General features: G+C 41.8%; 1 protein-coding gene across 1 annotated transcript in view; it reads left to right on the top strand.

Annotated features, from left to right (window-relative positions):
• Positions 1–27,746, top strand: part of scn4aa (sodium channel, voltage-gated, type IV, alpha, a) — an 84,228-nt gene that overhangs the window by 17,901 nt on the left and 38,581 nt on the right. The window contains exons 2-5 of the mRNA XM_046369241.1: positions 24,041–24,349; positions 26,565–26,683; positions 26,875–26,964; positions 27,165–27,293. Of these exons, the coding sequence (XP_046225197.1) occupies positions 24,095–24,349; positions 26,565–26,683; positions 26,875–26,964; positions 27,165–27,293 (593 nt within the window). The 5' untranslated portion in view covers positions 24,041–24,094. The remainder of the gene's footprint in view (positions 1–24,040; positions 24,350–26,564; positions 26,684–26,874; positions 26,965–27,164; positions 27,294–27,746) is intronic.

Genomic DNA, 27,746 nt, shown 5'->3' with positions numbered 1-27,746 from the left:
AACGTTTGACCCAAGTTAAACAATTCAAAGGCAATGTTACCAAATACTAATTGAGTGCATGTAAACTTCTGACCCACAATGAATGTGATGAAAGTAATAAATGCTGAAATAAATAATTCTCTCTACTATTATTCTGACATTTCACATTCTTAAAATAAAGTGGTGATCCTAACTGACCTAAGACAGGGAATTTTTACTGGGATTAAATGTCAGGAATTGTGAAAACCTGAGTTTAAATGTATTTGGCTAAAGTAAACTCCAGATTTGTAATTCCTGGAAGTTGAAAATGTCCCAGTTTTTCCATGACCTGCTTACTCACCATACTCACCCATTGAGAATATTTGGGATGCTCTGGATCAACATGTTAGACAGCGTAGCGTGTTCCAGTTCCCGCCAATACCCAGCAACTTCGCACAGCCATTGAGGAGGAGTGGGAAAACATTCCACAGGCCACATTCAACAGCCTGATCAACTCTATGCGAAGGACATATGTCACGCTCATGAGGCTAATGGTGGTCACACCAGATACTAACATTTTTTTTTAATCAACGCCTCTACCTACTTTTGTAGGTTTCTGTGACCAACAGACAGATATCTGTATTCCCAGTCATGTGAACTCCATAGATTAGGGCCATCGTTTACATCCAAGATGGCGTAGAAAGTCAGACGTCTTTGTCCTGTCGTGTCCCTTGTATATATAATTTTACATCTTTTTCGTCGCATATCCTTTAAAATATTTAGCTAAACCTCAACATCTAAATACTCTGTGACCTGTTATTTTTATCCCCGGATTCCTACCGCACACTGAACATTTTCATCTGGATCTTCACAACTAGCTAACCGCAATCCCGGATGACTACTCCTGGCTAGTGTTTCCATCCCAGAGCAAGCACCAATTAGCTTTGAAGCTAGCACGGCCAGCGCTCCTGTGCTACCACCGAAGTATACTCCTGGGCTACAATATCCGGACCCCTTCTACAGCCGGTACAGGGCATGGAACCCCGCAGATCCCCTACGACTGGAATACCAACATAATCTGCCCGAGGACTCCAACAGGCCCCTCAGGCGTGACGCCCGCTGAAGGACCATTATGCTAACCAGCTAGGCCTGCTAGCTACCTAGAGCTACTTCGAACCCTACTAATTCCACGACTGGTCTATCGACGTCACCGCACGAAGAGGCAAAAACAGACTTACCCCAATCACGACGTCCCCCAAAGGCTAACTTTCTAGCCCCTGCTATCTGCTTGCTTGCTAACCCGGTCTGCTAACTGCTAGCTTGCCTGCCCGGTCTGCTAACTGCTAGCCCTTGCTAACTGCTTGCTTGCTAACCCGGTCTGCTAACTGCTAGACCCTGCTAACTGCTTGCTAACTTGGCCTGCTAACTGCTAGCTTGCCCTGGCCTGCTAACTGCTAGCTTACCTGCCCGGTCTGTAACTGCTAGCTTGCCCCGGTCTACTAGCTGCTAGCTTGATTAGCCCGGCCTACTAACTGTTAGCTTGTTAGCATCGGCCTGCTAACTGTCTGAATCGCCGTGTCCCCAGCCAGCCCAACCACTCACTGGACCCATATGTTCACATTGGCTACGCATGCCTCTCTAATATCAATATGCCTTGTCCATTACTGTCCTGGTTAGTGATTACTGTCTTATTTCACTGTAGAGCCTCTAGCCCTGCTCAATATGCCTTAACTTTTTTATGGCTGCAGGGGCAGTATTGAGTAGCTTGGATGAAAGGTGCCCATATCAAACGGCCTGCTCCTCAGTCATAGTTGCTAATATTAGCATATTATTATTAGTATTGGATAGAAAATACTCTGAAGTTTCTAAAACTGTTTTTTAATTATGTCTGTGAGTATAACAGAACTCATATAGCAGGCAAAAACCTGAAATTCTACTTCCTGTTTTTTTTCTGGAGGTGGCATATTTTCAACCAAGGTCTCATTGAAATTACAGCGAAATATGGATAAGTTTTCACTCCCTACGCCTTCCACTAGATGTCAGCAGTCAATAGAACTATGTCTGATGACTCTAATGTGAAGGGGGTAAATTGACACAGGAAATAGTCACCACAGCCATGAGTGGACCATGCTTTCACCAGGCGTGTTCACAGGGGAAGGACTTGCGTTCCACCGCTCATCTGAAGTAATTCTAATTCTCCGGTTGGAACGTTATTCAAGATATATGTAAACAACATTATAAAGATTGATTCAGTACATCGTTTGACATGTTTCTACTGACTGTTACGGAACTTTTGGACATTTCGTCACGTTATAGTGGACGCGCTTTGTGACTTTGGATATGTTTACCAAACGTGCTAACCAAAGTAGCTAATTGGACATAAATAACAGACATTTTCGAACAAATTAAGCATTTATTGTGGACCTGGGATTTCTAGGACTGCATTCTGATGAAGTTCATCAAAGGTAAGGAAACATTTATCATGTATTTTCTGGTTTCTGTTGACTCCAACATGGAGGCTAATTTGGCTACTGTTCTGAGTGCCGTATCAGATTATTGCAAGGGTTGTTTTTTCTGTAAGCTTTAAAAAAATCTGACACAGTGGTTGCATTAAGGAGAGGTATATCTATAATTCCATGTGTATAACTTGTATTATCATCTACATTTAATGATGAGTATTTCTGTTAAAACGATGTGGCTATGCAAAATCACTTGATGTTTTTGGAACTAGTGAATCTAAATAGCCAACTCAGATTTTTTTATATAAATATGAACTTTATCAAACAAAACATGCATGTATTGTGTAACAGGAAGTCCTATGATTGTCATCTGATGAAGATAATTCAAGGTTAGTGATTCATTTTATCTTTATTTATGCTTTTTGTGAATGCTATATTTTGCTGGATAATGGCTGTGCTTATTGTGGTTTTGTGGAGACCTAACATAATCGTTTGTAGTGCTTTCGCTGAAAAGCCTATTTGAAATCGGACACGTTGGTGGGATTAACAACGAGAATAGCTTTAAAATGATATAAGACACATGTATGTTTTAGGAATTGTAATTATGAGATTTCTGTGGTTTGAATTTGGCGCCCTCTATTTTCACTGGTAGTTGTCATATCGACTGGTAGTTGTCATATCGATCCCGATATTGCAGCCATAACAGGTTAACCAACCGTGTTGTTCCACCTCCTACATATGCGATGACATCACCTGGTTTAAACATCTCTAGAGACTGTATCTCTCTCTTCATTACTCAATGCCTAGGTTTACCTCCAATGTACTCACATCCTACCTTACCTTTGTCTGTACACTATGCCTTGAATCTATGCTATCGTGCCCAGAAACCTGCTCCTTTTACTCTCTGTTCTGAACGTGCTAGATGGCCAGTTCGTATAGTCTTTAGCCGTACCCTTATCCTACTTCCTCTCTGTTCCTCTGGTGATGTGGAGGTTAATCCAGGTCCTGCAGTGCCTAGCTCCACTCCCACCCCCAGGTGCTCTCATTTGTTGACTTCTGTAAACGCAAAAAGCCTTGGTTTCATGCATGTTAACATTAGAAGCCTACTCCCTAAATGTGTTTTACTCACTGCTTTAGCACACTCTGCCAACCCAGATGTCTTAGCCGTGTCTGAATCCTGGCTTAGGAAAACCACCAAAAACCCTGAACTCTCCATTGCTAACTATAACGTTTTCCGCCAAGATAGAACTGCCAAAGGGGGCGGTGTTGCAATCTACTGCAAAGATAGCCTGCAGTCTGTACCCAAACAATTTGAGCTTCTACATCTAAAAATTCACCTTTGCAGAAACAAGTCTCTCACGGTTGCCGCTTGCTATAGACCTCCCTTTTCCACCAGCTGTGCCCTCGATACCATATGTGAATTGATTGCCCCCATCTATCTTCTGAGCTCGTGCTACTAGGTGACCTAAACTGGGACATGCTTAACACCCCGGCCATCCTACAAAATCAACTTGATGCCCTCTATCTCACACAAATTATCAATGAACCTACCAGGGACAACCCCAAATCAGTATACACGGGCACCCTCATAGATGTCATCCTAACTAATTCACCCTCCAAATACACCTCTGCTGTTTTCAATCAAGATCTCAGCGATCACTGCCTTATTGCCTGCATCCGTAATGGGTCTGCGACCAAACGACCACCCCTCATCACTGTCAAACGCTCCATGAAACACTTCTGCGAGCAGGCCTTTCTAATCGACCTGGCCGGGGTATCCTGGAATGACATTGACCTCATCCCGTCAGTAGATGATGCCTGGCTATTATTTGAAAGTGCCTTCCTCACCATCTTAAATAAGCATGCCCCTCTCAAAAAATTTAGAACTAGGAATAGATACAGTCCTTGATTCACTCCAGACCTGTCTGCCCTTGACCAGCACAAAAACATCCTGTGGCGTTCTGCATTAGCATCGAATAGTCCCCGTAATATGCAACTGTTCAGGGAAGTTAGGAACAAATATACACAGGCAATTAGAAAAGCTAAGGCAAGCTTTTTCAAACAGAAATTTGCATCCTGTAGTACTAACTCAAAAAAGTTCTGGGACACTGTAAAGTCCATGGAGAATAAGAGCACCTCCTCCCAGCTGCCCACTGCTCTGAGGCTAGGAAACACTGTCACCACTGATAAATCCACTATAATTGAGAATTTCAATAAGCATTTCTCTATGGCTGGCCATGCTTTCCACATGGCTTCCCCTACCCCGGTCAACTGCCCGGTACCCTCCACAGTAACCCGCCAAAGCACCCACCATTTCTCCTACCCAAATCCAGATAGCTGATGTTCTGAAAGAGCTGCAAAGTCTGGACCCCTACAAATCACCTGGGCTAGACAATCTGGACTCTCTCTTTCTAAAATGATTTGCTGAAATTGTTGCAACCCCTATTACTAGCCTGTTCAACCTCTCTTTCGTATCGTCTGAGATTCCCAAAGATTGGAAATCTACCACGGTCATCCCCCTCTTCAAAGGGGGTGACACTCTAGACCCAAACTGCTACAGACCTATATCTATCCTACCCTGTCTTTCTAAGGTCTTCGAAAGCCAAGTTAACCTGTTGACGGGTTAGGGTTCCCATTTGGGAACGACATCCTCCCACGTTCAGCTGGAAGGTGGAGCATGGAACTCAAAAATATTCTTAGAAATAATAATATAATAATATATGCCATTTAGCAGACGCTTTTATCCAAAGCGACTTACAGTCATGTGTGCATACATTCTACGTATGGGTGGTCCCGGGGATCGAACCCACTACCCTGGCGTTACAAGCGCCATGCTCTACCAACTGAGCTACAGAAGGACCACCTCCACATATTAACAAGTCCAATAGCTCAAATGAAAGATAAACACCATCATCTACCCAGCAAGTCAGATTTCTAAAATGTTTTACGGCGAAAACATAGCACATATTTATGTCAAACCACCACCGAAGACACAGCTAATTTGCATAGCCAAGTTGAACAAAATATACAATCAACAAACGCAGGATTAAAAGAAAAATAATGCACTAACCTTTTGAAAATCTTCATCAGATGACAGTAATAGAACATGTTACACAGTATATTTATGTTTTTTTCAATAATATGCTATATATATCCATAAATCTCTGTTTACAATGACGCATTGTTCAAAAAATGCTACTCAAATGTCCTGAGAAATGACGATAGCTCCGGCAGATAACGTCAGATAACAAGCAATACACATCATAAACTTTGACTAAATATACATGTTCTACATATATATAGAAAGATACACTTCTTTTAAATGCAATCGCTGTGTTACATTTATTTTTAACTTTACAGAATTCGTTCTCTAGGCTATAACATGAGACGGTGCTCAGAAATTAGCATTATGTCTCCTCTATCTTGGAGTCCACAGAAACCCAAATTTACCACATAAATATTCCCTTACCTTTGATGTTCTTCCATCAGAAGACCTGGAAGGAATTATACTTACCAAATACAGCGTTTAGTTTTGCAGTCTGTGTCTTTAGGTTATCAAACGCGACATATTTTGGTTGAAATGCAGCCAAAATTCAAGTGGATGCGCACCAAAACGTCAAAATGACATATTATATGTCGACTAAACTGATCAAACTAAGTTCAGAATCAAGCTTTAGCATGTTATAAAGGTGGACAACAATCCTAAGCACGAACAGAAACACACACATCGTTTAGTCAACCCTGGAAGAAAGAGAGCACTGGAGCCGAGGCGCGCATGAGAGTAACCTGTTTTTTCGCGTGACCGGAAGGTTTCACCCCGCCAAAAGTCTCGTGAGCGTGCGATTCTCACAATGAGAAGCCCCATTGAAAGCAGACATCGCGCTGAAGACAGAGAATCTGTTCCTGGGTCTGTAGCTGCTTGGGAAGGGTGGGAGCGATGACATCAAAGTTGGGCCAATTTTTCTGATGACAAGAGAGTTTGGGAGAATGGCTGCCCTGAGAGTTCTGCTTTACATACAGACATAATTTAAACTGTTTTAGAAGCTTTAGAGTGTTTTCTAATCAATAATAATTATTATACGCATATAATAGCAATTTTTGACAGATTTATTTTCTGTTTACTATGGGCACGCAATTCCTCCAAAGGGGGCAGTAGTCAGCCCTATCTTTAACAGGTTTTAACTTACCTAATTTGCACTCACTGTATATAGACTTTTTGTTTTCTTTTGTTCTACTGTATTATTGACTGTATGTTTTGTTTATTCCATGTGTAACTCTGTGTTGTTGTATGTGTCGAATTGCTACGCTTTATCTTGGCCAGGTCGCAGTTGCAAATGAGAACGTGTTAAATAAAGGTGAAATAAATAAAACATTTAAATCATGAATTAATTTCAATTGACTGATTTCCTTATAGGAACTGTAACTCAGTAAAATCTTTAAAATTGTTGCATGTTGTGTTTGTATAGCACTACATTTATATTACAATTTAGTCATTTAGCAGATGCTCCCATCCATAGCGACCCACATCTAGTGCATTCATCACAAGATAGCCAGGCGAGACAACCACATGTTGCATATCACTAAATAATACAATACATAATACAATGCATAATACAATATAAAATACATAAACATTTCTGTGTGTCTTTTCACAGTCCCTGTCATGCCGCAAGATGTACTTTTATCTGTTTTCTTTTATCTGTTTTTTTTGCTAGCTTGAGTTACCTGGGGTGGCAGAGAGTTCTATGTAGTCATGGCTCTATTTAATACGGTTCGTTTCCCAGCCTCTGATCTGGACCTGGGGAATGTGAAGAGACCTCTGGTTGCATGTCTGTGTGGTACCGATGAGTGTCCGAACAATGTGCCAAGTGCTTGAACAAAGTTTGGTGCCTTCAACACCTCGCAGAAAGACCAATAGCGATGCGGTCAATCTCTCCTCAACTTTGAGCCAGGAGAGATTGACATGCATGTTATTGACATTCGCTCTCCGTGTACATCTAAGTGCAATACGTGCCTGTTCTGTTCTGGACCAACTGCAATTTGCCTATGTTCTTCTTTGCCGCACCTGACCACACAACTGGGCAGTAGACTAGGTGTGACAAAACTAGGGCATGTAGGACCTGTGTGGTTGATTTAGATGTCAAGAAAGCAGAGCAATGCCTTATCATGGACATACCTCTTCCCATTTTAGCAACCATTGAGTCTATATGTTTTGGCCATGACAGCTTCCTATCTAGAGTTACACACAACAGTGTAGTCCCAATCGCCACATTATTCAATGATAGATCTAGATGAGGTTTAGGGTTGAGCAAGTGATTTGTCCCAAAAACAATGATTTTAGTTTTTGAATATTTAGCACCAGCCTATTGCTATTTACCACTCCTATAACTGACTGGAACTCTATTTTAAGGGTGTCAGTTATTTATTTTACTGTTGTAGCTGATGTGTATACTGTTGAGTCACCAGCGTACATAGATACACAGACTTTATTCAAGGTCAGTGGAGGGTCATTAGTAAAAACAGAAAACAATAATGGCCCAAGCCGGCTACCCTGCGGTACTCCACACTCAAATTAATTTTCATTAGAGAGGCTTCCAATAAAGAAAAACATCTGTGTTCTAATAGATAAGTAATTATCAATCCATGATAAGGCGGATGATGTAAATAAAGCCACTACTTACTATTTTCTACATTGTATAATAAATGTGAAGACATCAAAACTATGAAATGACATATATGGAATCATGTAGTAACCTACTTTTTTTTGTTGAACAAATCCAAATATATTTTATAGTTTAGATTCTTCAAAGTAGCCACCCTTTTCCTTGATGACAGCTTTGCACACTCTTGGCATTCTCTCAACCATCTTCATGAGAAATGCTTTTCCAACAGTCTTGCAGGAGTTCCCACATATACTAAGCAATTGTTGGCTGCCTTTCCTTCACTTTGCGGTCCAACTCATCCCAGACTATCTCAATTGGGTTGAGGTCGGGTGATTGTGGAGGCAAGGTCATCTAATGCAGCACTCCATCTCTCTCCTTGGTCAAATAGCATATACACAGCCTGGAGATGTGTTTTGGGTCATTGTCCTGTTGGGAAATAAATGATAGTCCACTAAGCGTAAACAAGGTGGGATGCTGCATCGCTGCAGAATGCTGTGGTAGCCATGCTGGTTAAGTGTGCCTTGAATTCTAAATAAATCACAACAGTGTCACCAGCAAAGCACCCCCACACCATCACACATGCGTAGAGCATCTGTTCACCTACTCTGTGTCTCACAAAGACATGGCGGTTGGAACCAAAAATCTCAAATTTGGACTCATCAGACCAAAAGACAGATTTCCACTGGTCTAATGTTCAATGCTCGTGTTTCTTGGTCCAAGAAAGTCTCTTATTCTAATTGGTGTCCTTTTAGTAGTGCTTTATTTGCAGCAATTCAACCATCAAGGCCTGATTCATGCAGTCTCTTCTGAACAGTTGATGTTGAGATGTGTCTCTTACTCGAACTCTGTGAAGCATTTATTTGGGCTGCAATCTTAGGTGTAGTTAACTCTAATGAACTTACCTCTGCACCAGATGTAACTCTGGGTCTTCCTTTCCTGTGGCGGTCCTCATGAGAGCCAGTTTCATCATAGCGATTGAAAGTTCTTGAAATGTTCTGTATTCTGTGACCTTTGTCTTAAAGTAATGATGGACTGCTATTTCTCTTTGCTTATTTGAGCTGTTCTTGCCATAATATGTGACCCGTTTCAGGAAACTAGGCGTATGTCGTGGGTCACTACTTCACAGGGGAGCCGTTTGAAAGTGAACGTTGCCTTAACAACAAACTTGTATGCCATCTGTAAATACAAAAAAAATGTTAAATTATGAGCCTAGTTGGTTTAGCCAAAGAAAAAGGGGCAACTTCCCGCTAGCCATGATTGGCTGAGAGAAGGAGTTGGCTGGACATGCTGAGAGATGAGTTTGGTTTGGTCTGCCATATAGCATGCTTCTGTCTATTTGAGCTGGTCATGATGTCTAGGTAATTCTGTCTAAAAAAATTATGTATTGTGTAATAAAATTGCATAAGTGTTGCTCTCCACTTTCTGGAGGACTGAGTTTTGAAATCAGTGGAATTAGAGTATGATGGCTAAGGAGATGGAGAAAACACCTCTCTGGATTACCTCTTCAAACCTAAGAAAAACCATGGCATCCGAAAGGAGATGCGTCCAACCATGAGTGGTGTATATGGGTAAGAAAGTCTGGCTAGCTACATTTTCAGATATTACACATTTCTAATTTTGACAGAAAGAGCCATTTGCTTGGCTAGCTATAACCTAATTTTAGCTAGCTAACATTGAACCTGGTTGGTTAGCTACCTGCAGATTCATGAAGGGTAGTAACGTCATAAGTTGTGATTATGGTTCATTGTTTACCTAGCTAGCTAACTAATGTTAGCTGGCTGACTCGCTAGCTAACGTTACATGTATGATCTTATTATTTGTATCTCAGAGCTATGTGCTTGGCTAGCTAGAGCCTAATGTTAGCTAGCTAACTTTGAACTTGGTTGGTTAGCTACCTGCAGATTCAGGCAGGGTAGTATCGTCATGAGTAGCTAGCTAGCTATATGTCTTAACAAAAGACTCCACTATGCAAGTAACCATTTCGGGGCAAGTAACCATTGCGGTCATAAATTCAGTTTGGCCATCTACTCAGATTTCAGAGCACTCTCGTCTGAGTGTGCCAGGGACCGCAGAAAAACTGCTGAATTTGCGAATGTTCAACACCCATTGAATATGGCTGGTTTCAGTAAACTCATCGGCCAGAGCGTTGGTGTGTGCTCTGAACGCGAAACGCTCTGAATTTACGAAAAGACAATCTGAGTCACCAACACTCTGGATAACATGAAAGCCTAACTAGCTCTGCTAGGGTGAGTAATGTTCAGTGTGTTGTTCTCTCTCACTTAGATGACTGGAAGTAGCTTGCAAGTTGCAACTTGCAACTTGACTGCTGTTGTTAGTACATTTGTATCAACCCTTAAAGAGATGGGTGGTGCTAAAGCTTAAGAGGGTGTGAATGATACTGAATGGGTGTAAAAAAAGAAGGGCTCAAAAGTGAGTCTGTAAGTTTATCAACTCAACTGTAGTGTATGATATACCATTTTGTAGCTCTGTCTCTACTTTTATTCAATGTAAAAAAACACAATTTCAAATTTTGAGCTTGTCGGTCACATATGGACTTGGTCTTTTACCAAATAGGGCTATCTTCTGTATGATTGGCTCAAACGCATTAAGGAGGAAATAAAATGCATTCCAGATGACTACCTCTGGTTGAGCCAATTTGAAGCTGGTTGAGAGAATGCCAAGAGTCTGCAAAGCTGTTATTTAGGCAAAGGGTGCCAACTTTGAAGAATCTCAAACATAAAATATATTTTAATTTGTTTGACACTTTTTGGGTTAGTGCATGATTCCATATGTGTTATTTCATAGTTTGTCTTCACTATTCTACTACGATGTAGAAAATAGTAAAAATAAAGAAAAACCCTTGAATGAGCAGGTGTGTCCAAACTTTTGACTGGTACTGTAAATATATATATATACAGTGCATTCGAAAAGTATTCAAGACCCATTGATTTTTTTCAACAATTTTTACATTACAACCTTATTCTAAAATTGATTAAATTGCCTTTTTCCATCATTAATCGGCACACAATACCCAATAATGACATAGCAAAAACTAGTTTTTAGAAAAAATTACAAATGTATAAAAAAAATGTAAAAAAGGAAATATCACATTTACATAAGTATTCAGACCGTACACTTAGTACTTTAAAGCACCTTTGGCAGGGATTACAGCCTTGAGTTTTCTTGGCTATGACACTACAAGCTTGGCACACAATGGGAGTTTCTCCCATTCTCCCACTCCACTCAAGCTCTGTTAGGTTGGATGGGGAACGTCGCTGTACAGCTATTTTCAGGTCTCTCTAGAGATGTTCGATCGAGTTCAAGTCCGGGCTCTAGCTTGGCCACTGAAGGACATTCAGAGACTTGTTCGAAGCCACTGCTGCATTGTCTTTGCTGTGTTCTTTGGGTCCTTGTCCTGTTTGAAGATGAACCTTCGCCCCAGTCTGTGGTCCTGAGCACTCTGGAACAGATTTTCATCAAAGATCTCTCTGTACTTTTCTCAGTTCATCTTTCTCTCAATCGTGACTAGTCTCTCAGTCCCTGCCGCTGAAAAACATCCCCACAACATGATGCTGCCACCACCATGCTTCACCGTAGGGATGGTGCCAGGTTTCCTCCAGATGTGACCCTTGGCATTCAGGCCAAAGAGTTCAATCTCGATTTCATCAGACCAGAGAATTTCTCAAGGTCAGAGTCCTTTCGGTGCCTTTTGGCAAACTCTAACACGGAACCCAAACCGACTGCATGCGTGCACCATTGTGCATACATGTATTTTGTCCCCCTACAACAAACGCAATCACGACACGCAGGTTAAAATATCAAAACAAACTCTGAACCAAACATGTATGGCAATTTAGCTAGCTAGCAGCACTGCTAGCGAATTTGTCCTATTTAGCTAGCTTGCTGTTGCTAGTTATTTTGTCCTGGGATATAAACATTGAGGTGTTATTTTACCTGAAATGCACAAGGTCTAATCTACTACTCCGACAATTAATCCACACATGAAATGGTCAACCGAATCGTTTCTAGTTCTCTCTCCTCTCTCCAGGCGGTTTCATCTTTGAACTTATATGGTGATTGGCATCTAAACTTTCATAGTAGTACCACGACGACCGGCAAAACAGTTCATCTTTCAATCACCCCCGTGGGTGTAACCAATGAGGAGATGGCACGTGGGTACCTGCAATGAGATGGCACGTGGGTACCTGCTTTTGTAAACCAATGAGGAGATGGGAGAGGCAGGACTTGCAGCGCGATCTGTGTCAGAAATAGGAATGACTTCTATTTTAGCCCTTGGCAACGCAGATGCTCGTTGGCGCGCGCAAGCAGTGTGGGTGCAATAATTGAATAACATGGATTTCTACATTTATTTTGCAATGCACACGACGTGTTCGGTCTGGTCAGCATGTTAGTGGGCTGTCATGTGCCTTTTACTGAAGAGTGCCTAATAAAGGCCTGGTTGGTGGAGTGCTGCAGAGATGGTTGTCCTTCTGGAAGGTTCTCCCTTCTCCACAGAGGAACTCTGGAGGGATACTGGGGTGCAAAGGAGCAAAAAAACAATATGGGGATGAAGTAGTTGGGTGGACTATTTACAAATGGGCAATGTACAGGTGCAATGATCTGTAAGCTGTTCTGATGCTTAAAGTTAGTGATGGAGATATGAGTCTCCAGCTTCAGTGATTTTTGCAATTCGTTCCAGTCATTGGCGGAAGAGAACTGGAAGGAAATGCGTCCAAAGGAGGAATTGGCGCGTGCTGCTATGGTAACCAGTGAGCTGAGATTAGGCGGGGCTTTACCTAGCAAAGATTTATAGATGACCTGGAGCCAACGAGAGCATACAGGTCGCAGTGGTGGGTAGTATATACAGTGCCTTGCGAAAGTATTCGGCCCCCTTAAACTTTGCGACCTTTTGCCACATTTCAGGCTTCAAACATAAAGATATAAAACTGTATTTTTTTGTGAAGAATCAACAACAAGAGACACACAATCATGAAGTGGAACAACATTTATTGGATATTTCAAACTTTTTTAACAAATCAAAAACTGAAAAATTGGGCGTGCAAAATTATTCAGCCCCCTTAAGTTAATACTTTGTAGCGCCACCTTTTGCTGCGATTACAGTTGTAAGTCGCTTGGGGTATGTCTCTATCAGTTTTGCACATCGAGAGACTGAAATTTTTTCCCATTCCTCCTTGTAAAACAGCTCGAGCTCAGTGAGGTTGGATGGAGAGCATTTGTGAACAGCAGTTTTCAGTTCTTTCCACAGATTCTCGATTGGATTCAGGTCTGGACTTTGACTTGGCCATTCTAACACCTGGATATGTTTATTTTTGAACCATTCCATTGTAGATTTTGCTTTATGTTTTGGATCATTGTCATGTTGGAAGACATATCTCCGTCCCATTCTCAGGTCTTTTGCAGACTCCATCAGGTTTTCTTCCAGAATGGTCCTGTATTTGGCTCCATCCATCTTCCCATCAATTTAAACCATCTTCCCTGTCCCTGCTGAAGAAAAGCAGGCCCAAACCATGATGCTGCCACCACCATGTTTGACAGTGGGGATGGTGTGTTCAGGGTGATGAGCTGTGTTGCTTTTATGCCAAACATAACGTTTTGCATTGTTGCCAAAAAGTTCAATTTTGGTTTCATCTGACCAGAGCACCTTCTTCCACATGTTTGGTGTGTCTCCCAGGTGGCTTGTGGCAAACTTTAAACAACACTTTTTATGGATATCTTTAAGAAATGGCTTTCTTCTTGCCACTCTTCAATAAAGGCCAGATTTGTGCAATATACGACTGATTGTTGTCCTATGGACAGAGTCTCCCACCTCAGCTGTAGATCTCTGCAGTTCATCCAGAGTGATCATGGGCCTCTTGGCTGCATCTCCGATCAGTCTTCTCCTTTGTATGAGCTGAAAGTTTAGAGGGATGGCCAGGTCTTGGTAGATTTGCAGTGGTCTGATACTCCTTCCATTTCAATATTATCGCTTGCACAGTGCTCCTTTGGATGTTTAAAGCTTGGGAAATATTTTTGTATCCAAATCCAGCTTTAAACTTCTTCACAACAGTATCTCGGACCTGCCTGGTGTGTTCCTTGTTCTTCATGATGCTCTCTGCTCTTTTAATGGACCTCTGAGACTATCACAGTGCAGGTGCATTTATACAGAGATTTGATTACACACAGGTGGATTGTATTTATCATCATTAGTCATTTAGGTCAACATTGGATCATTCAGAGATCCTCACTGAACTTCTGGAGAGAGTTTGCTGCACTGAAAGTAAAGGGGCTGAATAATTTTGCACGCCCAATTTTTCAGTTTGAAAATATCCAATAAATGTCGTTCCACTTCATGATTGTGTCCCACTTGTTGTTGATTCTTCACAAAAAAATACAATTTTATATCTTTATGTTTGAAGCCTGAAATGTGGCAAAAGGTCGCAAAGTTCAAGGGGGCCGAATACTTTCGCAAGGCACAGTAGGGCTTTGGTGTGCAAAACGGATGGCACTGTGATAGACTGCATCCGATTTGCTGAGTAGAGGGTTGGAGGCTATTTTGTAAATGACATCGCCAAAGTCAAGGATGGGTAGGATAGTAAGTTTGGCAGCATGAGTGAAGGATGCTTTGTTGCAAAACAGGAAGCCGATACTAGATTTAATTTTGGATTGGAGATGCTTAATTTAGGACTGCAATCCCGTTAACAGGATCTATATGACAACAGCCAGTGAAAGTGCAAGGCGCCAAATTCAAAACAACAGAAATCTCATAATTAAAATTCCTCAACCATACATGTATCTTATACCGTTTTAAAGGTAATCCTGTTGTTAATCCCACCACAGTGTCCGATTTCAAATACGCTTTACAGCGAAAGCACCACAAACGATTATGTTAGGTCACCATCAACTCACAGACAAATTCAGCCATTTTTCCAGCCAAAGAGAGGAGTCACAAAAAGCAGAGATAAAATGAATCCCGAACCTTTGATGATCTTCATCAGATGACACTCATAGAACTTCATGGTACACAATACATGTATGTTTTGTTTGATAAAGTTCATATTTATATTTAAAAAATCTCAGTATACATTGGCGTGTTACGTTCACTAGTTCCAAAAACATCCGGTGATATTGCAGAGAGCCACATCATTTTACAGAAATACTCATTATAAATGTCGATAAATACAATTGTTAGACATGGAAATATAGATATACCTCTCCTTAATGCAAATGCTGTGTCAGATTTTTTTAAAAACTTTACTGAAAAGCAAGCCATGCAATGATCTGAGAGAGCGCTCAGACAAAAAATGTAATTATCCACCATGTTGGAGTCAACAGAAATCAGAAATCACATTATAAATATTCCCTTACCTTTGACGATCTTCATCAGAATGCACTCACAGGAATCCTAATTCCACAATAAATGCTTGATTTGTTCGATAATGTCCATTATTTATGTCCAAGTAGCTACTTTTGTTAGCGCGTTTAGTACACAAATCCAAACGCTCGTGCAGGACCATCCGACGTCAGACGAAAACTTTGACAAGTTTCTTCGACCTGTAATATAACTTTTCAAACTAAATATAGAATCAATCTTTAGGATGTTGTTATCATAAATCTTCAATAAAGTTCCAACCGGAGAATTCCTATGTCTGTAGAGAAGCCATGGAACGCAGGTCGCTATCATGTGAAATGCGCATGACCAGGATCTGGCTCTCTGCCAGACCACTGACTCAAACAGCTCCCATCCGGCTCCACAACACAGTAGAAATCTCATTCAAGTTTCTAAAGACGGTTGACATCTACTGGAAGCCCTAGGAAGTGCAACTTTATCCATATCCCACTGTGTATTCAATAGGGGCCGGGTTAAAATTCGACCAACCTCAGATTTCCCACTTCCTGTTTGGATTTCTTCTCAGATTTTGCCTGCCAAATGAGTTATGTTATACTCACAGACCTCATTCAAATGGTTTTACAAACTTGAGTGTTCTCTATCCAATAATAATAATAATATGCATATATTAGCAATTGGGACTGAGGAGCAGGCCGTTTACTCTGGGCACCTTTCATCCAAGCTACTCAATACTGCCCCTGCAGCCATAAGTAGTTAATGTGAGTTTACACTCTAGCCAGACACCTTGGTATTTGTAGTTGCCCACATATTCTAAGTCAGAACCGTCCAGAGTATTGATGCTAGACGGGTGGGCAGGTGAAGGCAGCGATCGGTTGAAGAGCATGCATTTAGTTTTACTTTCATTTAAGAGCAGTTGGAGGCCATGGAAGGAGAGTTGCAGGGCATTGAAGCTCATCTGGAGGTTAGTTAATAGTGTCCAAAGAAGGGCTATAAGTATACAGAATGGTGTCGTCTGCGTAGAGGTGGATCAGAGAATCACCAACAGTAAGAGCGACATCATTGATGTATACAGAGAAAACAGTCGGCCCGAGAATTGAACCCTGTGGCACCCCCATAGAGACTCCGATTTGACACACTGAACTCTGTTTGCGAAGTGGTTGATGAACCAGGCGAGGCAGTCATTTGAGAAACCAAGGCTGTTGAGTCTGCCGATAAGAATTTGGTGATTGACAAAGTCGAAAGCCTTGGCCAGGTCGATGAATACAGCTGCTCAGTATTGGCTTTTATCGATGGCAGTTATGATATCGTTTAGGACCTTGAGCTTGGCTGAGGTGCACCCATGACCAGCTCGGAAACCAGATTGCATAGCGGAGAAGGTATGGTGGGATTCAAAAGACCGTGGCAGCTTTCCAATCTTTGGGGATCTCAGACGATACGAAAGAGAGGTTGAACAGGCAAGTAATAGGGGTTTCAACAATTGTGGTGGATATTTTTAGAAAGAGAGAGTCCAGATTGTCTAGCCCAGCTGATTTGTAGGGATCCAGATTTTGCAGCTCTTTCAGAACATCAGCTATCTGGATTTGGGTGAAGGAGAAATGTGGGAGGCTTGGGCAAGTTGCTGTGGGGGGTGCAGAGCTGTTGACCGGGGTAGGGGTAGCCAGGTGGAAAGCATGGCCAGCCTTGGAAAAATGCTTATTGAAATTCTCATTTATCATGGATTTATCGGTGGTGACAGTGTTTCCTAGCCTCAGTGCAGTGGGCAGCTGGGAGGAGGTGCTCTTATTCTCCATGGACTTTAGTGTCCCAGAACTTTTCGAAGTTTGTGCTACAAGATCCAAATTTCTGTTTGAAAAAGCTAGCCTTTGCTTTCCTAGCTGCCTGTGTATATTAAGATATCGACTGTGGTTCATATGCTATCCCAAAACAGCATAGTGGGCTAATCGCAAACATGTCCTAATACACGTTTTTGCAGACAAGATTAGCTAATTTAGGCATGAAATGGAAACAACAAACACTGAGCCTTCATACCCATGCACAACAGACCAAATAATTAAAGTACAACTTAAAATTGGAAAGGTGTTCCTAACATTTTGTATACTCAGTGTATATACTGTATATTGATGGGGGGGAAGTAACACCTGACTGAATAGTTTTCGGTTGGTTGAATTAGTTTAAATCCATATCATCTAATATCCTTTTTTTAACGTTCATAGACGGTTGAGAAACAAATGAACATATTACTGGTCCTATCAGGAACTTAAAGGTCAACTGCCCCTTCTGGGGTTTTAAATGACTTATCGATATGCCGCAGAACCCTCGAACTTCAGGCCCGAAGTCCAGCGCGCTATCGACTGTGCCCCAATTATCGACTGTGCCCCAAAAGCTGTGCCCCTCCGCGTTTATAAACCCAGGGTCGTTACAATATTATAGTGTCAAAATGTATTACAAAGTGCAAATAGGATAATTATGGTCATAAAGTCAGTCTCGTCCAAAACATAGTTTTGTAATTGAATTCATCACGATTTACTGGATGGTTGGGTATGGATTATGATCATGCCCACTTTTGCCAATTATGCCAAATTGCAGAGAAAACACGTTGTAGTCCGCATCCAGCTGCCATGTGGACATGTGTTGTCAAGGCTGCATATGGGTGGAACGCACATTTCGCTCTGCAATTATGAGTGAAAATGGGCTTCCATAAAGTTGGTGCAAACTTCAAATACATTTCAACAATATTGCCAGGAGTGGATTACATTCGACACGGTCACTTCTGCTGCCTGTCTACCGTCAAACCACTGCACTGGTGTTGGTGAGTACGTTAGCTAAGTTAGATAATTGGTGCTAGTTAGCTAGTAGCTACTTTTGGTTATTCAACATTATTTGATGATGCTAGCGAACCAGGCTAGCTAAATGCCACAGATGAAAGGGGAATGCTACTGTAGCTAGCTAAATACATGAAGCTAATGCGATGTAGCATGTCAGAGGAAAATTGTGCATAGCTCACATTAGCTAGCTACCTTGCTAACAAAAGCTAACTGTAGCCCATTGACATTTAGGGTCAATACAGGGCAGGCACTTGGATACTAGCTTGCTAGCTAATCATATGATGTAGACAGCTTACTTTCGATAATGTTTCAAATCTAGCTAACACTAGCCAAGTAATTTCAACTCAGACAAAGATATGATAACTAACCCGGATTTGCAAGTTTAGGTAGCTAACTAGCTAGCATTCGGGGGCTTCGTCTGCTTAACCAAAAACAACAGGCATGTTCTCGAAAAGTTTGTATTTTCTTTGGCAAAAATAAATGAATTATGTTACTTGTCTACTACAAATATGGCTCTGTCAGCGAATACAAAACGTATCAGCAAGCATTCAGCATCGTACACAGCTGATTGCATAGTAACACTCAGATTCACCTGCCTGAATCTCTTCTGTAGTTGCAGTCCTTCTATTAGCATATAAATTACTTCCAAACGATAACTTTTTATTCTCTCACTATATGTTTATTGAGTGATGATATTTGATTTCATCCACAGGCTACGTACAAGACCTGGTTGATTTGTAGTTCAGCAATGTTGTTGGAACCCCCCTGCCATATCAGGAGCTGTTACAGAAGGCTGAGGCAGTGGCCATACACCAGTCCTGCTTGAGAGTAATGGAGGACACTTGAATCAGGTTGGTCACATTTGATCTGGTCAATGGTCAAAATACTATCTGTCCTGGAATTCACCTAACCACCATTGATAATGTAATCAGTGCTCTGTGTATATGTGTGTCTTGTACTGTACGTCGTAAGAAAGCTGCCCCCTTCCAATGGACTATTAGGCCCAGAGTGAGTAATGCCAACAAGTCAGTGCCATGCTGGCACGTGTCCCTTGTGAATCAGGATCTCTGATTGGCTATTTCAACTGTGTATTTACTGTTGGCTTCCATGACTGTATGGTGACAGTATTTCTCTCCCTCCCTCTGCGATATAGGAGCTGGGTCGGATATAGGAGCCGTAGTCGGGCTTCTGCATGACCAGTATCTGTGATGAGAGGGACCTGGAGCTGATCTACGCTGCCATGCCAATCAGGGACAAACAAAAGGGACAAACAAACAGTGATTACTAATAAGACAGTACATCACATCACCCTTTCAATGTGTCACTCATCAACTCTTCCTTGGTTTTCTACAGATGGGAAGAAGAGTTGCTTTTCAGATGGAGTCCTCTGACCTTGCAACTCAGCATAAATTTTTTACAAGACATCATTACTTTTTATTGTCTTTTGTTATTAGATAATCTATTGGTACTAGCAGAACACTGCTTCTACAGTATTATGTAAAGTAAGGTTTATTCTACATGGAACTGTTACACTTGAATGTTATCAAAATACTTTGTTTAGAATATCTACAAAAGTTCAGCAATTGAACTCTTCTCATATTACTCTGTAGGATACTGCCTGATGAATTGTCAGTTACCTACTGAGTAGTATGAGTGCGCCATCCTCCTGCATCTCACATCTGCCTGTACTGTAGTTATTGAATTGCTAGACCCATTGGTTGAGGCAAAATCTGTCATATCCAGGTTGGAGTATCATGTACTCCACCCCTCCTGCCACCTGGCTTTACCTATCCATAACCTGTAATACATTACATAGATGGAAGGGACTTCATCACCCAGTGAGCTGTGCATGTCAGTGTGTGGTTAGATAGCCAAATCCTTAGATATGGCTAAATAGAATACTGTTCTGGTTAGACAGCTGAAAATGTACTCTACACACAACTTTTTTTATTTGCTAGGTAAGTGTAGGCACACTATCTTTATATGCACATCAATATGATATTTACAGCATAACATCTTTTGCTTTTGTAACATGAACACCCATTGGTTTTTGTTGATTAATGCATGTACAGTACACTCAAGCTGGGCAATGTTTGTGCAATATTCACATGTAGCCTACACCTGTTGTAGGGATATTAGTAGTTCTGGGATTTGTCCCCTGGGAAAGATCTAACAGCGGACATAAGGAGAGACGAGACAACTAGTCAGTTAGAATATTGTGTTGTAGGACAGCTGAGCTGACTCAAGAACGGGCCTTCAACACGCTGTTAATATAGTTTACATGGTAACATGTATTTACATGACGGGATGAAACTGCTTTGCAAGCTACTTTCGTAGCAAGGTGTTATAGGATTGTCTCATGAAACACATTCCGGACACTGGCTCTTGCTATCTTGCCATAACTGATTTGACAGAAATATCAACTAGATAGGATGGCCAGCTGCGGCTATGCTAGCTAGCTGCTGTCAGCTTGGCTAAACACAGGGTCAGCGCTAACTCTTGAGATGGCGAGTCAATCAGGAGGGGAGAAGTCCTCAACTTCAAAACGTTCTCTCCATGGCAAAGCTATCTTAGCTAAACTTTCTCTACTCACTACTGCCCTTGTTTTTTTGTGCTTGAACGGCAAAAAACAAGCACGTCAAACCACACCCCTAGACAACTCTCATTTACCCTCAGCCATGGCCGCTTGCATTTCCTAATGACCATTGATGGAAAACAAGGCCAAATCAGGAAGTGCAGTAGCTCTTTAACCTTAGCTTCTCCAGAGAAAAGCAGACTGGCCGCTGAACACGATGTTGTGCTAGCATGTAAGCAATGCCAATTGGCCTGGATACTGGCCGTCTGCTAAGTTAATAAGTAATATGAGGGGGTGGGGGTTACATTGAGACTGGATCTAGATCAAGGCAATGAAGCCTGGGATCGTTACCAACTCGCAGACACACACACAATTAGAAAAAAGGTGCTATATAGAGCCTGAAAGGGTTCTTTGGCTGTCTGCACAGGAGAACCATTTGAAGAACCCTTTTTGGTTCCAGGTAGAACTCTCTGGGTTCCATGTAAAATCCTTACCACAGAGGGTTCTACATGGAACCCAACATACTTCTACCTGGAACCAAAAAAGGTTATCCTATGGGGACAGCCAAAGAACCCTTTTGGAACCCATGTTTCTAAGAGTGTACCACATACTGTACATACAATCAGTGCTTAACGGCAGGAGCCGAGTACCAGCACCTCACATTTTTTACTGCTTAAATTCCTTCACCTCTTATAGAATATTAGCTCAAAAGTATTGTGGAGTTCCTGCACCTAAATAGAATACTCTTTCCCACACGGGCTCACGCTTATACACACATACCTCCCTGCACATATACACACAATCATGATACTTACAAGTGTGTAAGTATGTAACTAATCTTTGTATTTGGTTTCTCAACTACAAAGAGTATCGACGCCAATGGTAAAGGACTTGGCACCATGGATCCCAAGCAATGATTTAATCCCAAATGTGGATGGGCTTACCCATTAGGCAACATTTCAGATTTGACGTTCTGGTTGTGTGCTGTTAATGAAAGGTATACTGAAAAGAATTGCTACTGTGAGAGTATGCATAAGATATATGTCCAGACTGTGGGACATCTACATAAGTACAGCAATGGCCTCAGTGTCATGTTTTAAGGTACCAAAGAGAAGTTAATGTGTTGAATAAAACTGTAACAGAGGTGGTTCAGTGAAACATGCTCATGTGATCAGTAAACCATTTTTATGGGGACTGGATCTAGATCAAGGCATTCAAGCCTGGGATCGTTACCAAGTCGCAGACAAATATACCACATATGCTCAGTGCTCGATTTGGGCAGGAGCTCACCGGAGCTGAGTACCGGCAGCTCACATTTTTTTTTACTGCTTGAGTTCCTGCACCTCTTATAGAATATTAGCTCAAAAGTATTGTGGGGTTCCTGCACCTAAATATAAACAGTATCGGCACACAAAATGAGTACCAGCACCTATTTCAGTCCAAGTCAAGCACTGCATGCACTCTTTCACACACAGGCACACACTTATACACACATATGTCCCTGCACATATACACAGATAAGCATGATACTTACAAGTAAGTGCGTAATTAATCTTGTTTCTCAACTGCAAAAAGTATCGATGCCAATGGTAAAGGACTTGGCACCATGTATCCCAAGCAACGATATCATCCCAAATGTGGATGGGCCTACCCATTAGGTAACATTTCAGATTTGATGTTCTGGTTGTGTGCTGTTAATCAAAGGTATAATGGAAATAATTGCTACTGTGAGAGTATGCATAAGATATATGTCCAGACTGTGTGACATCTACACAAATATAGCAATGGCATCAATGGCATGTTTTAAGGCAGCAAAGAGAAGTTAATGTGTTCGATACTAGTGTAACGGAAGTGGTTCAGTGAAACATGCTCATGTTATGAGTAAATTTGCCTAAGATCTAAAAGTCTTGCATTAACTCCCTGAGCTTATGCCTATAGGCTTAAGCCCTGCAGCTAATACAGTCATGTGTCACACAGACGACCCAGGTTCAATAGCTGATCAGTGGCATTGGTGGGGTGACTGGGATTTGGTCAGCTAATGGGGTTGTTACGGAGAGAAGTAGGAGGTCAAAGGGGGGGGTGAAGTGTAACAAAGACAGAAGTGGGTTTTCTCACAGAAGGCTGGCATGCTGATACACACACTGTGTGTCTACCCTAGCATAATCTAATGAGATGGTATGTCCTTGCCTGAAGTCTACCGTTTACTCCCCAAGCTAATTCCTAGGCTTTAGCTCAATCGGCTAATGCAGTGGTGTGGCACGCAGACACAGGTTCAATAACTGGTCAGTGGCATTGTTGGGATGACCTGGATTTGGTCACTTAATACCTGTCAGCTGCTGGGGTTGTTCTGTAGAGGAGGAGGTCAAAGGTGGTGAAGTGTAACATAGGAGGGTTGGTGAACCACGATCGTGTGATGAGGAATCGTGCCTGATACTTTACAATTTGTGTTACATTTTTGAGCTAATACCTAGGATTTAGCTCAGCAGCCTTTGTCGTTTTATGGCATGCAGACAACCAATGTTCGATACACCACACTTTGCTAGTGTGAATGACTGGGTATCTAGTGTGCACTAGAAACTGAACTAGGTTCAGAATACTACTTGAAATCATTTCAAATACTTTCACTGTGCTCGATTGAGCGTGCCTGTTGGAATGGAACTAATAGAGCCGGTGGAAAAGTTCCAACCCCTTCCCTGCCCCCCTGGCACTCCTGGCTGGCTGAAGCAAACACTCAAAACATTGAAATGATTTCAAATAGTGTATGAACCCAGGTTTGACTAGAAACACCAGAGTGTTGCAATCTTGTCTCTCCCTCTTATCCTGGCTCACTATATAGAGACCCTTGTGTGAAAGTATCTCTTTTCACTGTCTCTCCTTCTCTAAAAATACCCTTATTGCATGGTTTCCTCCTGTAAAAGTCCTCCCTCTGTTTCTCTTCTCACTCCAGGACAGTGTTGTTCATCTCCTGGCGACCCACAGTGTTTTGTTCCAGCCCAGTAATTACACACCTGATTCAACTAATCACCTAATTTAGTTCAAATCAGGTGTGTTAGCACTGGGCAGGAACAAAAGCATACATACCTTGTGGGTCCTCGGGATCATGATTGAAGAACACTGCTCTAGAGAGGACCAGCTATGGCTATGACTCCATAGAGATGTGTCCTATTTAATTCTGTGGATGACTCTCACCCTCGCTCTTTCTCTTTCTATAGCTCACTCTTGACTAGAGAGATTCTGGTGTGGTGGTATCTCTTCGCAATGCGAAGATGGCACCCCTGCTCCCTCCCACAGGCGCTGATGCGTTCCGCCGCTTCACCCCGGAATCCCTGGCAGAGATCGAGAGGCTCATGGAGGAAAAGAGAATAGCCGCGGAAGTAGAGGGGTACGTAGGTGATGGGCCGTCGGAGCCCAGCAAAGACCTGGAAGCCGGCAAGAGTCTGCCCATGATCTTTGGAGACGCCCCAACGGAGATGCTTAACACACCACTGGAGGACATAGACCCCTTCTACAAAGCACAGAAGGTCAGTCCAGGACACCTCAAGCTCACCTAGCAATTTCACTGGACTGTAATAAAAAAAAAAATTGTTTTAGTACTTTTTTTTTTTTTACACAGTCATGACTCAAGCAAAGCAGACTTATCCCGAAGATACTATATTTAGACATGTCATGACAGCTGACTTAACATAGTCGTGGCCAAAAATTTAGAGAATGACACAAATATTAATTTCCACACAGTTTGCTGCTTCAGTGTATTTAGATATTTGTGTCAGATGTTACCATGGAATATTGAAGTATAATTACAAGCATTTCATAAGTGTCCGAGGCTTTTATTGACAATTACATGAAGTTGATGCAAAGAGTCAATTTTTGCAGTGTTGACCCTTCTTTTTCAAGACCTCTGCAATCCGCCCTGGCATGCTGTCAATTAACTTCTGGGCCATATCCTGACTGATGGTAGCCCATTCTTGCATAATCAATACTTGGAGTTTAACAGAATTTGTGGGTTTTTGTTTGTCCACCCGCCTCTTGAGGATTGACCACAAATTCTCAATGGGATTAAGGTCTGGGGAGTTTCCTGGCCATGGACCCAAAATATCGAAGTTTTGTTCCCCGAGCCACTTAGTTATCACTTTTGCCTTATGGCAACGTGCTTCATCATGCTGGAAAAGGCATTGTTTGTCACCAAACTGTTCTTGGATGTTTGGGAGAAGTTGCTCTTGGAGGATGTGCTGGTACCATTCTTTGTTCATCGTTGTGTTCTTAGGTAAAATTGTGAGTGAGCCCACTACCTTGGCTGAGAAGCAACCCCACACATGAATGGTCTCAGGATGCTTTACTGTTGGCATAACACAGGACTGATGGTAGCACTCACCTTGTCTTCTCCGGACAAGCTTTTTTCCAGATGCCCCAAACAATCGGAAAGGGGATTCATCAGAGAAAATGACTTTACCCCAGTCCTCAGCAGTCCATTCCCTGTACCTTTTGCAGAATATCAGTCTGTCCCTGATTTTTTGCCTGGAGAGAAGTGGATTCTTTGCTGCCCTTCTTGACACCAGTCCATCGTCCAAAAGTCTTCATCTCATTGTGCGTGCAGATGCACTCACACCTGCCTGCTGCTATTCCTAAGCAAGCTCTGTACTGGTGGTGCCCCGATCCCGCAGCTGAATCAATTTTAGGAGACGGTCCTGGCACTTGCTGGACTTTCTTGGGCGCCCTGAAGCCTTCTTCACAACAATTGAACCGCTCTCCTTGAAGTTCTTGACGATACAATAAATGGTTGATTTAGGTGCAATCTTACTGGCAGAAATATCCTTGCCTGTGAAGCCCTTTTTGTGCAAAGCAATGATGACGGTGTGTGTTTCCTTGTAGGTAACCATGATTGACAGAGGAAGAACAATGATTCCAAGCACCACCCTCCTTTTGAAGCTTCCAGTCTGTTATTCATACTCAATCAGCATGACAGAGTGATCTCCAGCCTTGTCCTCGTCAACACTCACACCTGTGTTAACGAGAGAATCACTGACATGATGTCAGCTGGTCCTTTTGTGGCAGGGCTGAAATGCAGTGGAAATGTTCTTTTGGGAATTCAGTTCCTTTGCATGACGAATTAATTGCAATTCATCTGATCACTCTTCATAACATTCTGGAGTAAATTGCCATCATACAAACTGAGGCAGCAGACTTTGTGAAAATTAATAGTTGTGTCATTCTCAAAACCTTTGGCCACGACTGTACATGTGTTGCACACTGAGACCCCAATTTGATCACTTGCCAATAAAGGAAAACCACACTATGGGTTCACGAGATTCACAAGGTTCTCAATCGTTAATGCTGCTTCTGAGGTGTTAACTTCATGCGTTCAAAGAGACACACCCCACACACACTGTTCTTTCAGGGACATTGTCATTGGATATTTCCACTAAACCAAGCCTGTCCTTTAAAATTCTGGGTGAAACCTACAGTGTGGTTTTCCTTTATCTGTGATAGAATGAATTGGGGGCTAAAAGGGATTAGCGAACTAGGATGCTAGCCTGGATTAGCTTGCTGGAGTGTCACTGCAATATGACAGGGTGGATGACTTGACAAATATGATTCCATAAGTTGTCCGGAGTGCATGTAATATCCTTTACCACCATGTAAGCTTTGTGCAGAGTTTAATCGTTATTATTTACAATTTGTTACTTTAGTCCTTCACTTAGCAGTGCGGTAATGTCTTTTCATGTTGTGTTTTTCCAGACCTTTATCGTGATCACCAAAGGAAACACAATCTTCAGGTTCAATGCTGAATCAGCTTGCTACATTCTAAGCCCCTTCAATCATCTTAGAAGAGGAGCCATTAAAATTCTCATACATTCATATCCTTTTTAATGTAGGGACTCTAGCTGCCCTGTGTAGGGAAGGGGTGATTGTAAGAAGGATGGTCTTATATTGTTGTGTACTGTGTATATAAAGCTGTACCCCATCAGGGTTTAGCGACCTTTGATGTTACTATTGTCTTTTGCAGTACAATCAGTGTGCCTGCCGGTTTGCCTTGACTCTATATTAAGTTATTTAGCATGTTCATCATGATTACCATTCTGTCGAACTGCTTTTTTATGACGATGAGCGACCCACCGTCATGGAGTAAAACTGTTGAGTAAGTATACCAACCTGTGCTGAATTTCAGAATTGATTCCTGAAAGGGCTATTGCACGCGCCACTGTTTTACCACGATATCTAATGGTTCAAAGTGTCTTAAGTCATGTAAACAATGAATTATCTCTGAAGTACAATGTAGCTCACAGAGAGAGAATTGCAGAAGTAGTGCATTGGGAAGATACTGTTTTCTCATTGCAGGTATGTTTTTACTGGTATTTATACCTTTGAGGCCTCATGCAAAGTGTTGTCAAGAGGCTTTGTTGTCGGCCCTTTCACATTCCTTCGAGATCCATGGAATTGGCTGGATTTCATGGTGATCAGCATGGCGTGAGTACCTACACACCCGACTGGCTCTCAACCCTCTTTCACAAATGATATAATTGTTAGCCAACTGGAATGGTTAGTAAATGTTTTATAACACATTTTATACATCCAGCCTTTATTTATCCAAGTAAGTAAATTGATACATTTTTCTTTTTGCAATGACCCCCTGGCCACATTATATTTAAGAAATACATTCTGTGCATTTTTGCCAAAAACATTTAAATACATTTGATTAAATCTTAGAAAAACAAATGTAAAACATTTGAAAACATACCCAATAATAATGCTAAAAAAATAAATAAAAATAATCTAATAGTTTGTGATATACAACACGTCTTGTTGCGAGATGGATAAATGGTTTTGGCCACCCTCTCAAGCAGTGCGTCTATTTGGCCCAAGAAGTGGACCAATATAAAAATAGACTCTATAAAAAAAAAGATATCATATACCACAGCG

This window comes from Oncorhynchus gorbuscha, linkage group LG11, assembly GCF_021184085.1.
Source record: "Oncorhynchus gorbuscha isolate QuinsamMale2020 ecotype Even-year linkage group LG11, OgorEven_v1.0, whole genome shotgun sequence".
NCBI classification, from domain to species: domain Eukaryota; kingdom Metazoa; phylum Chordata; class Actinopteri; order Salmoniformes; family Salmonidae; genus Oncorhynchus; species Oncorhynchus gorbuscha.
This window is presented reverse-complemented; position numbering and strand designations above follow the sequence as displayed.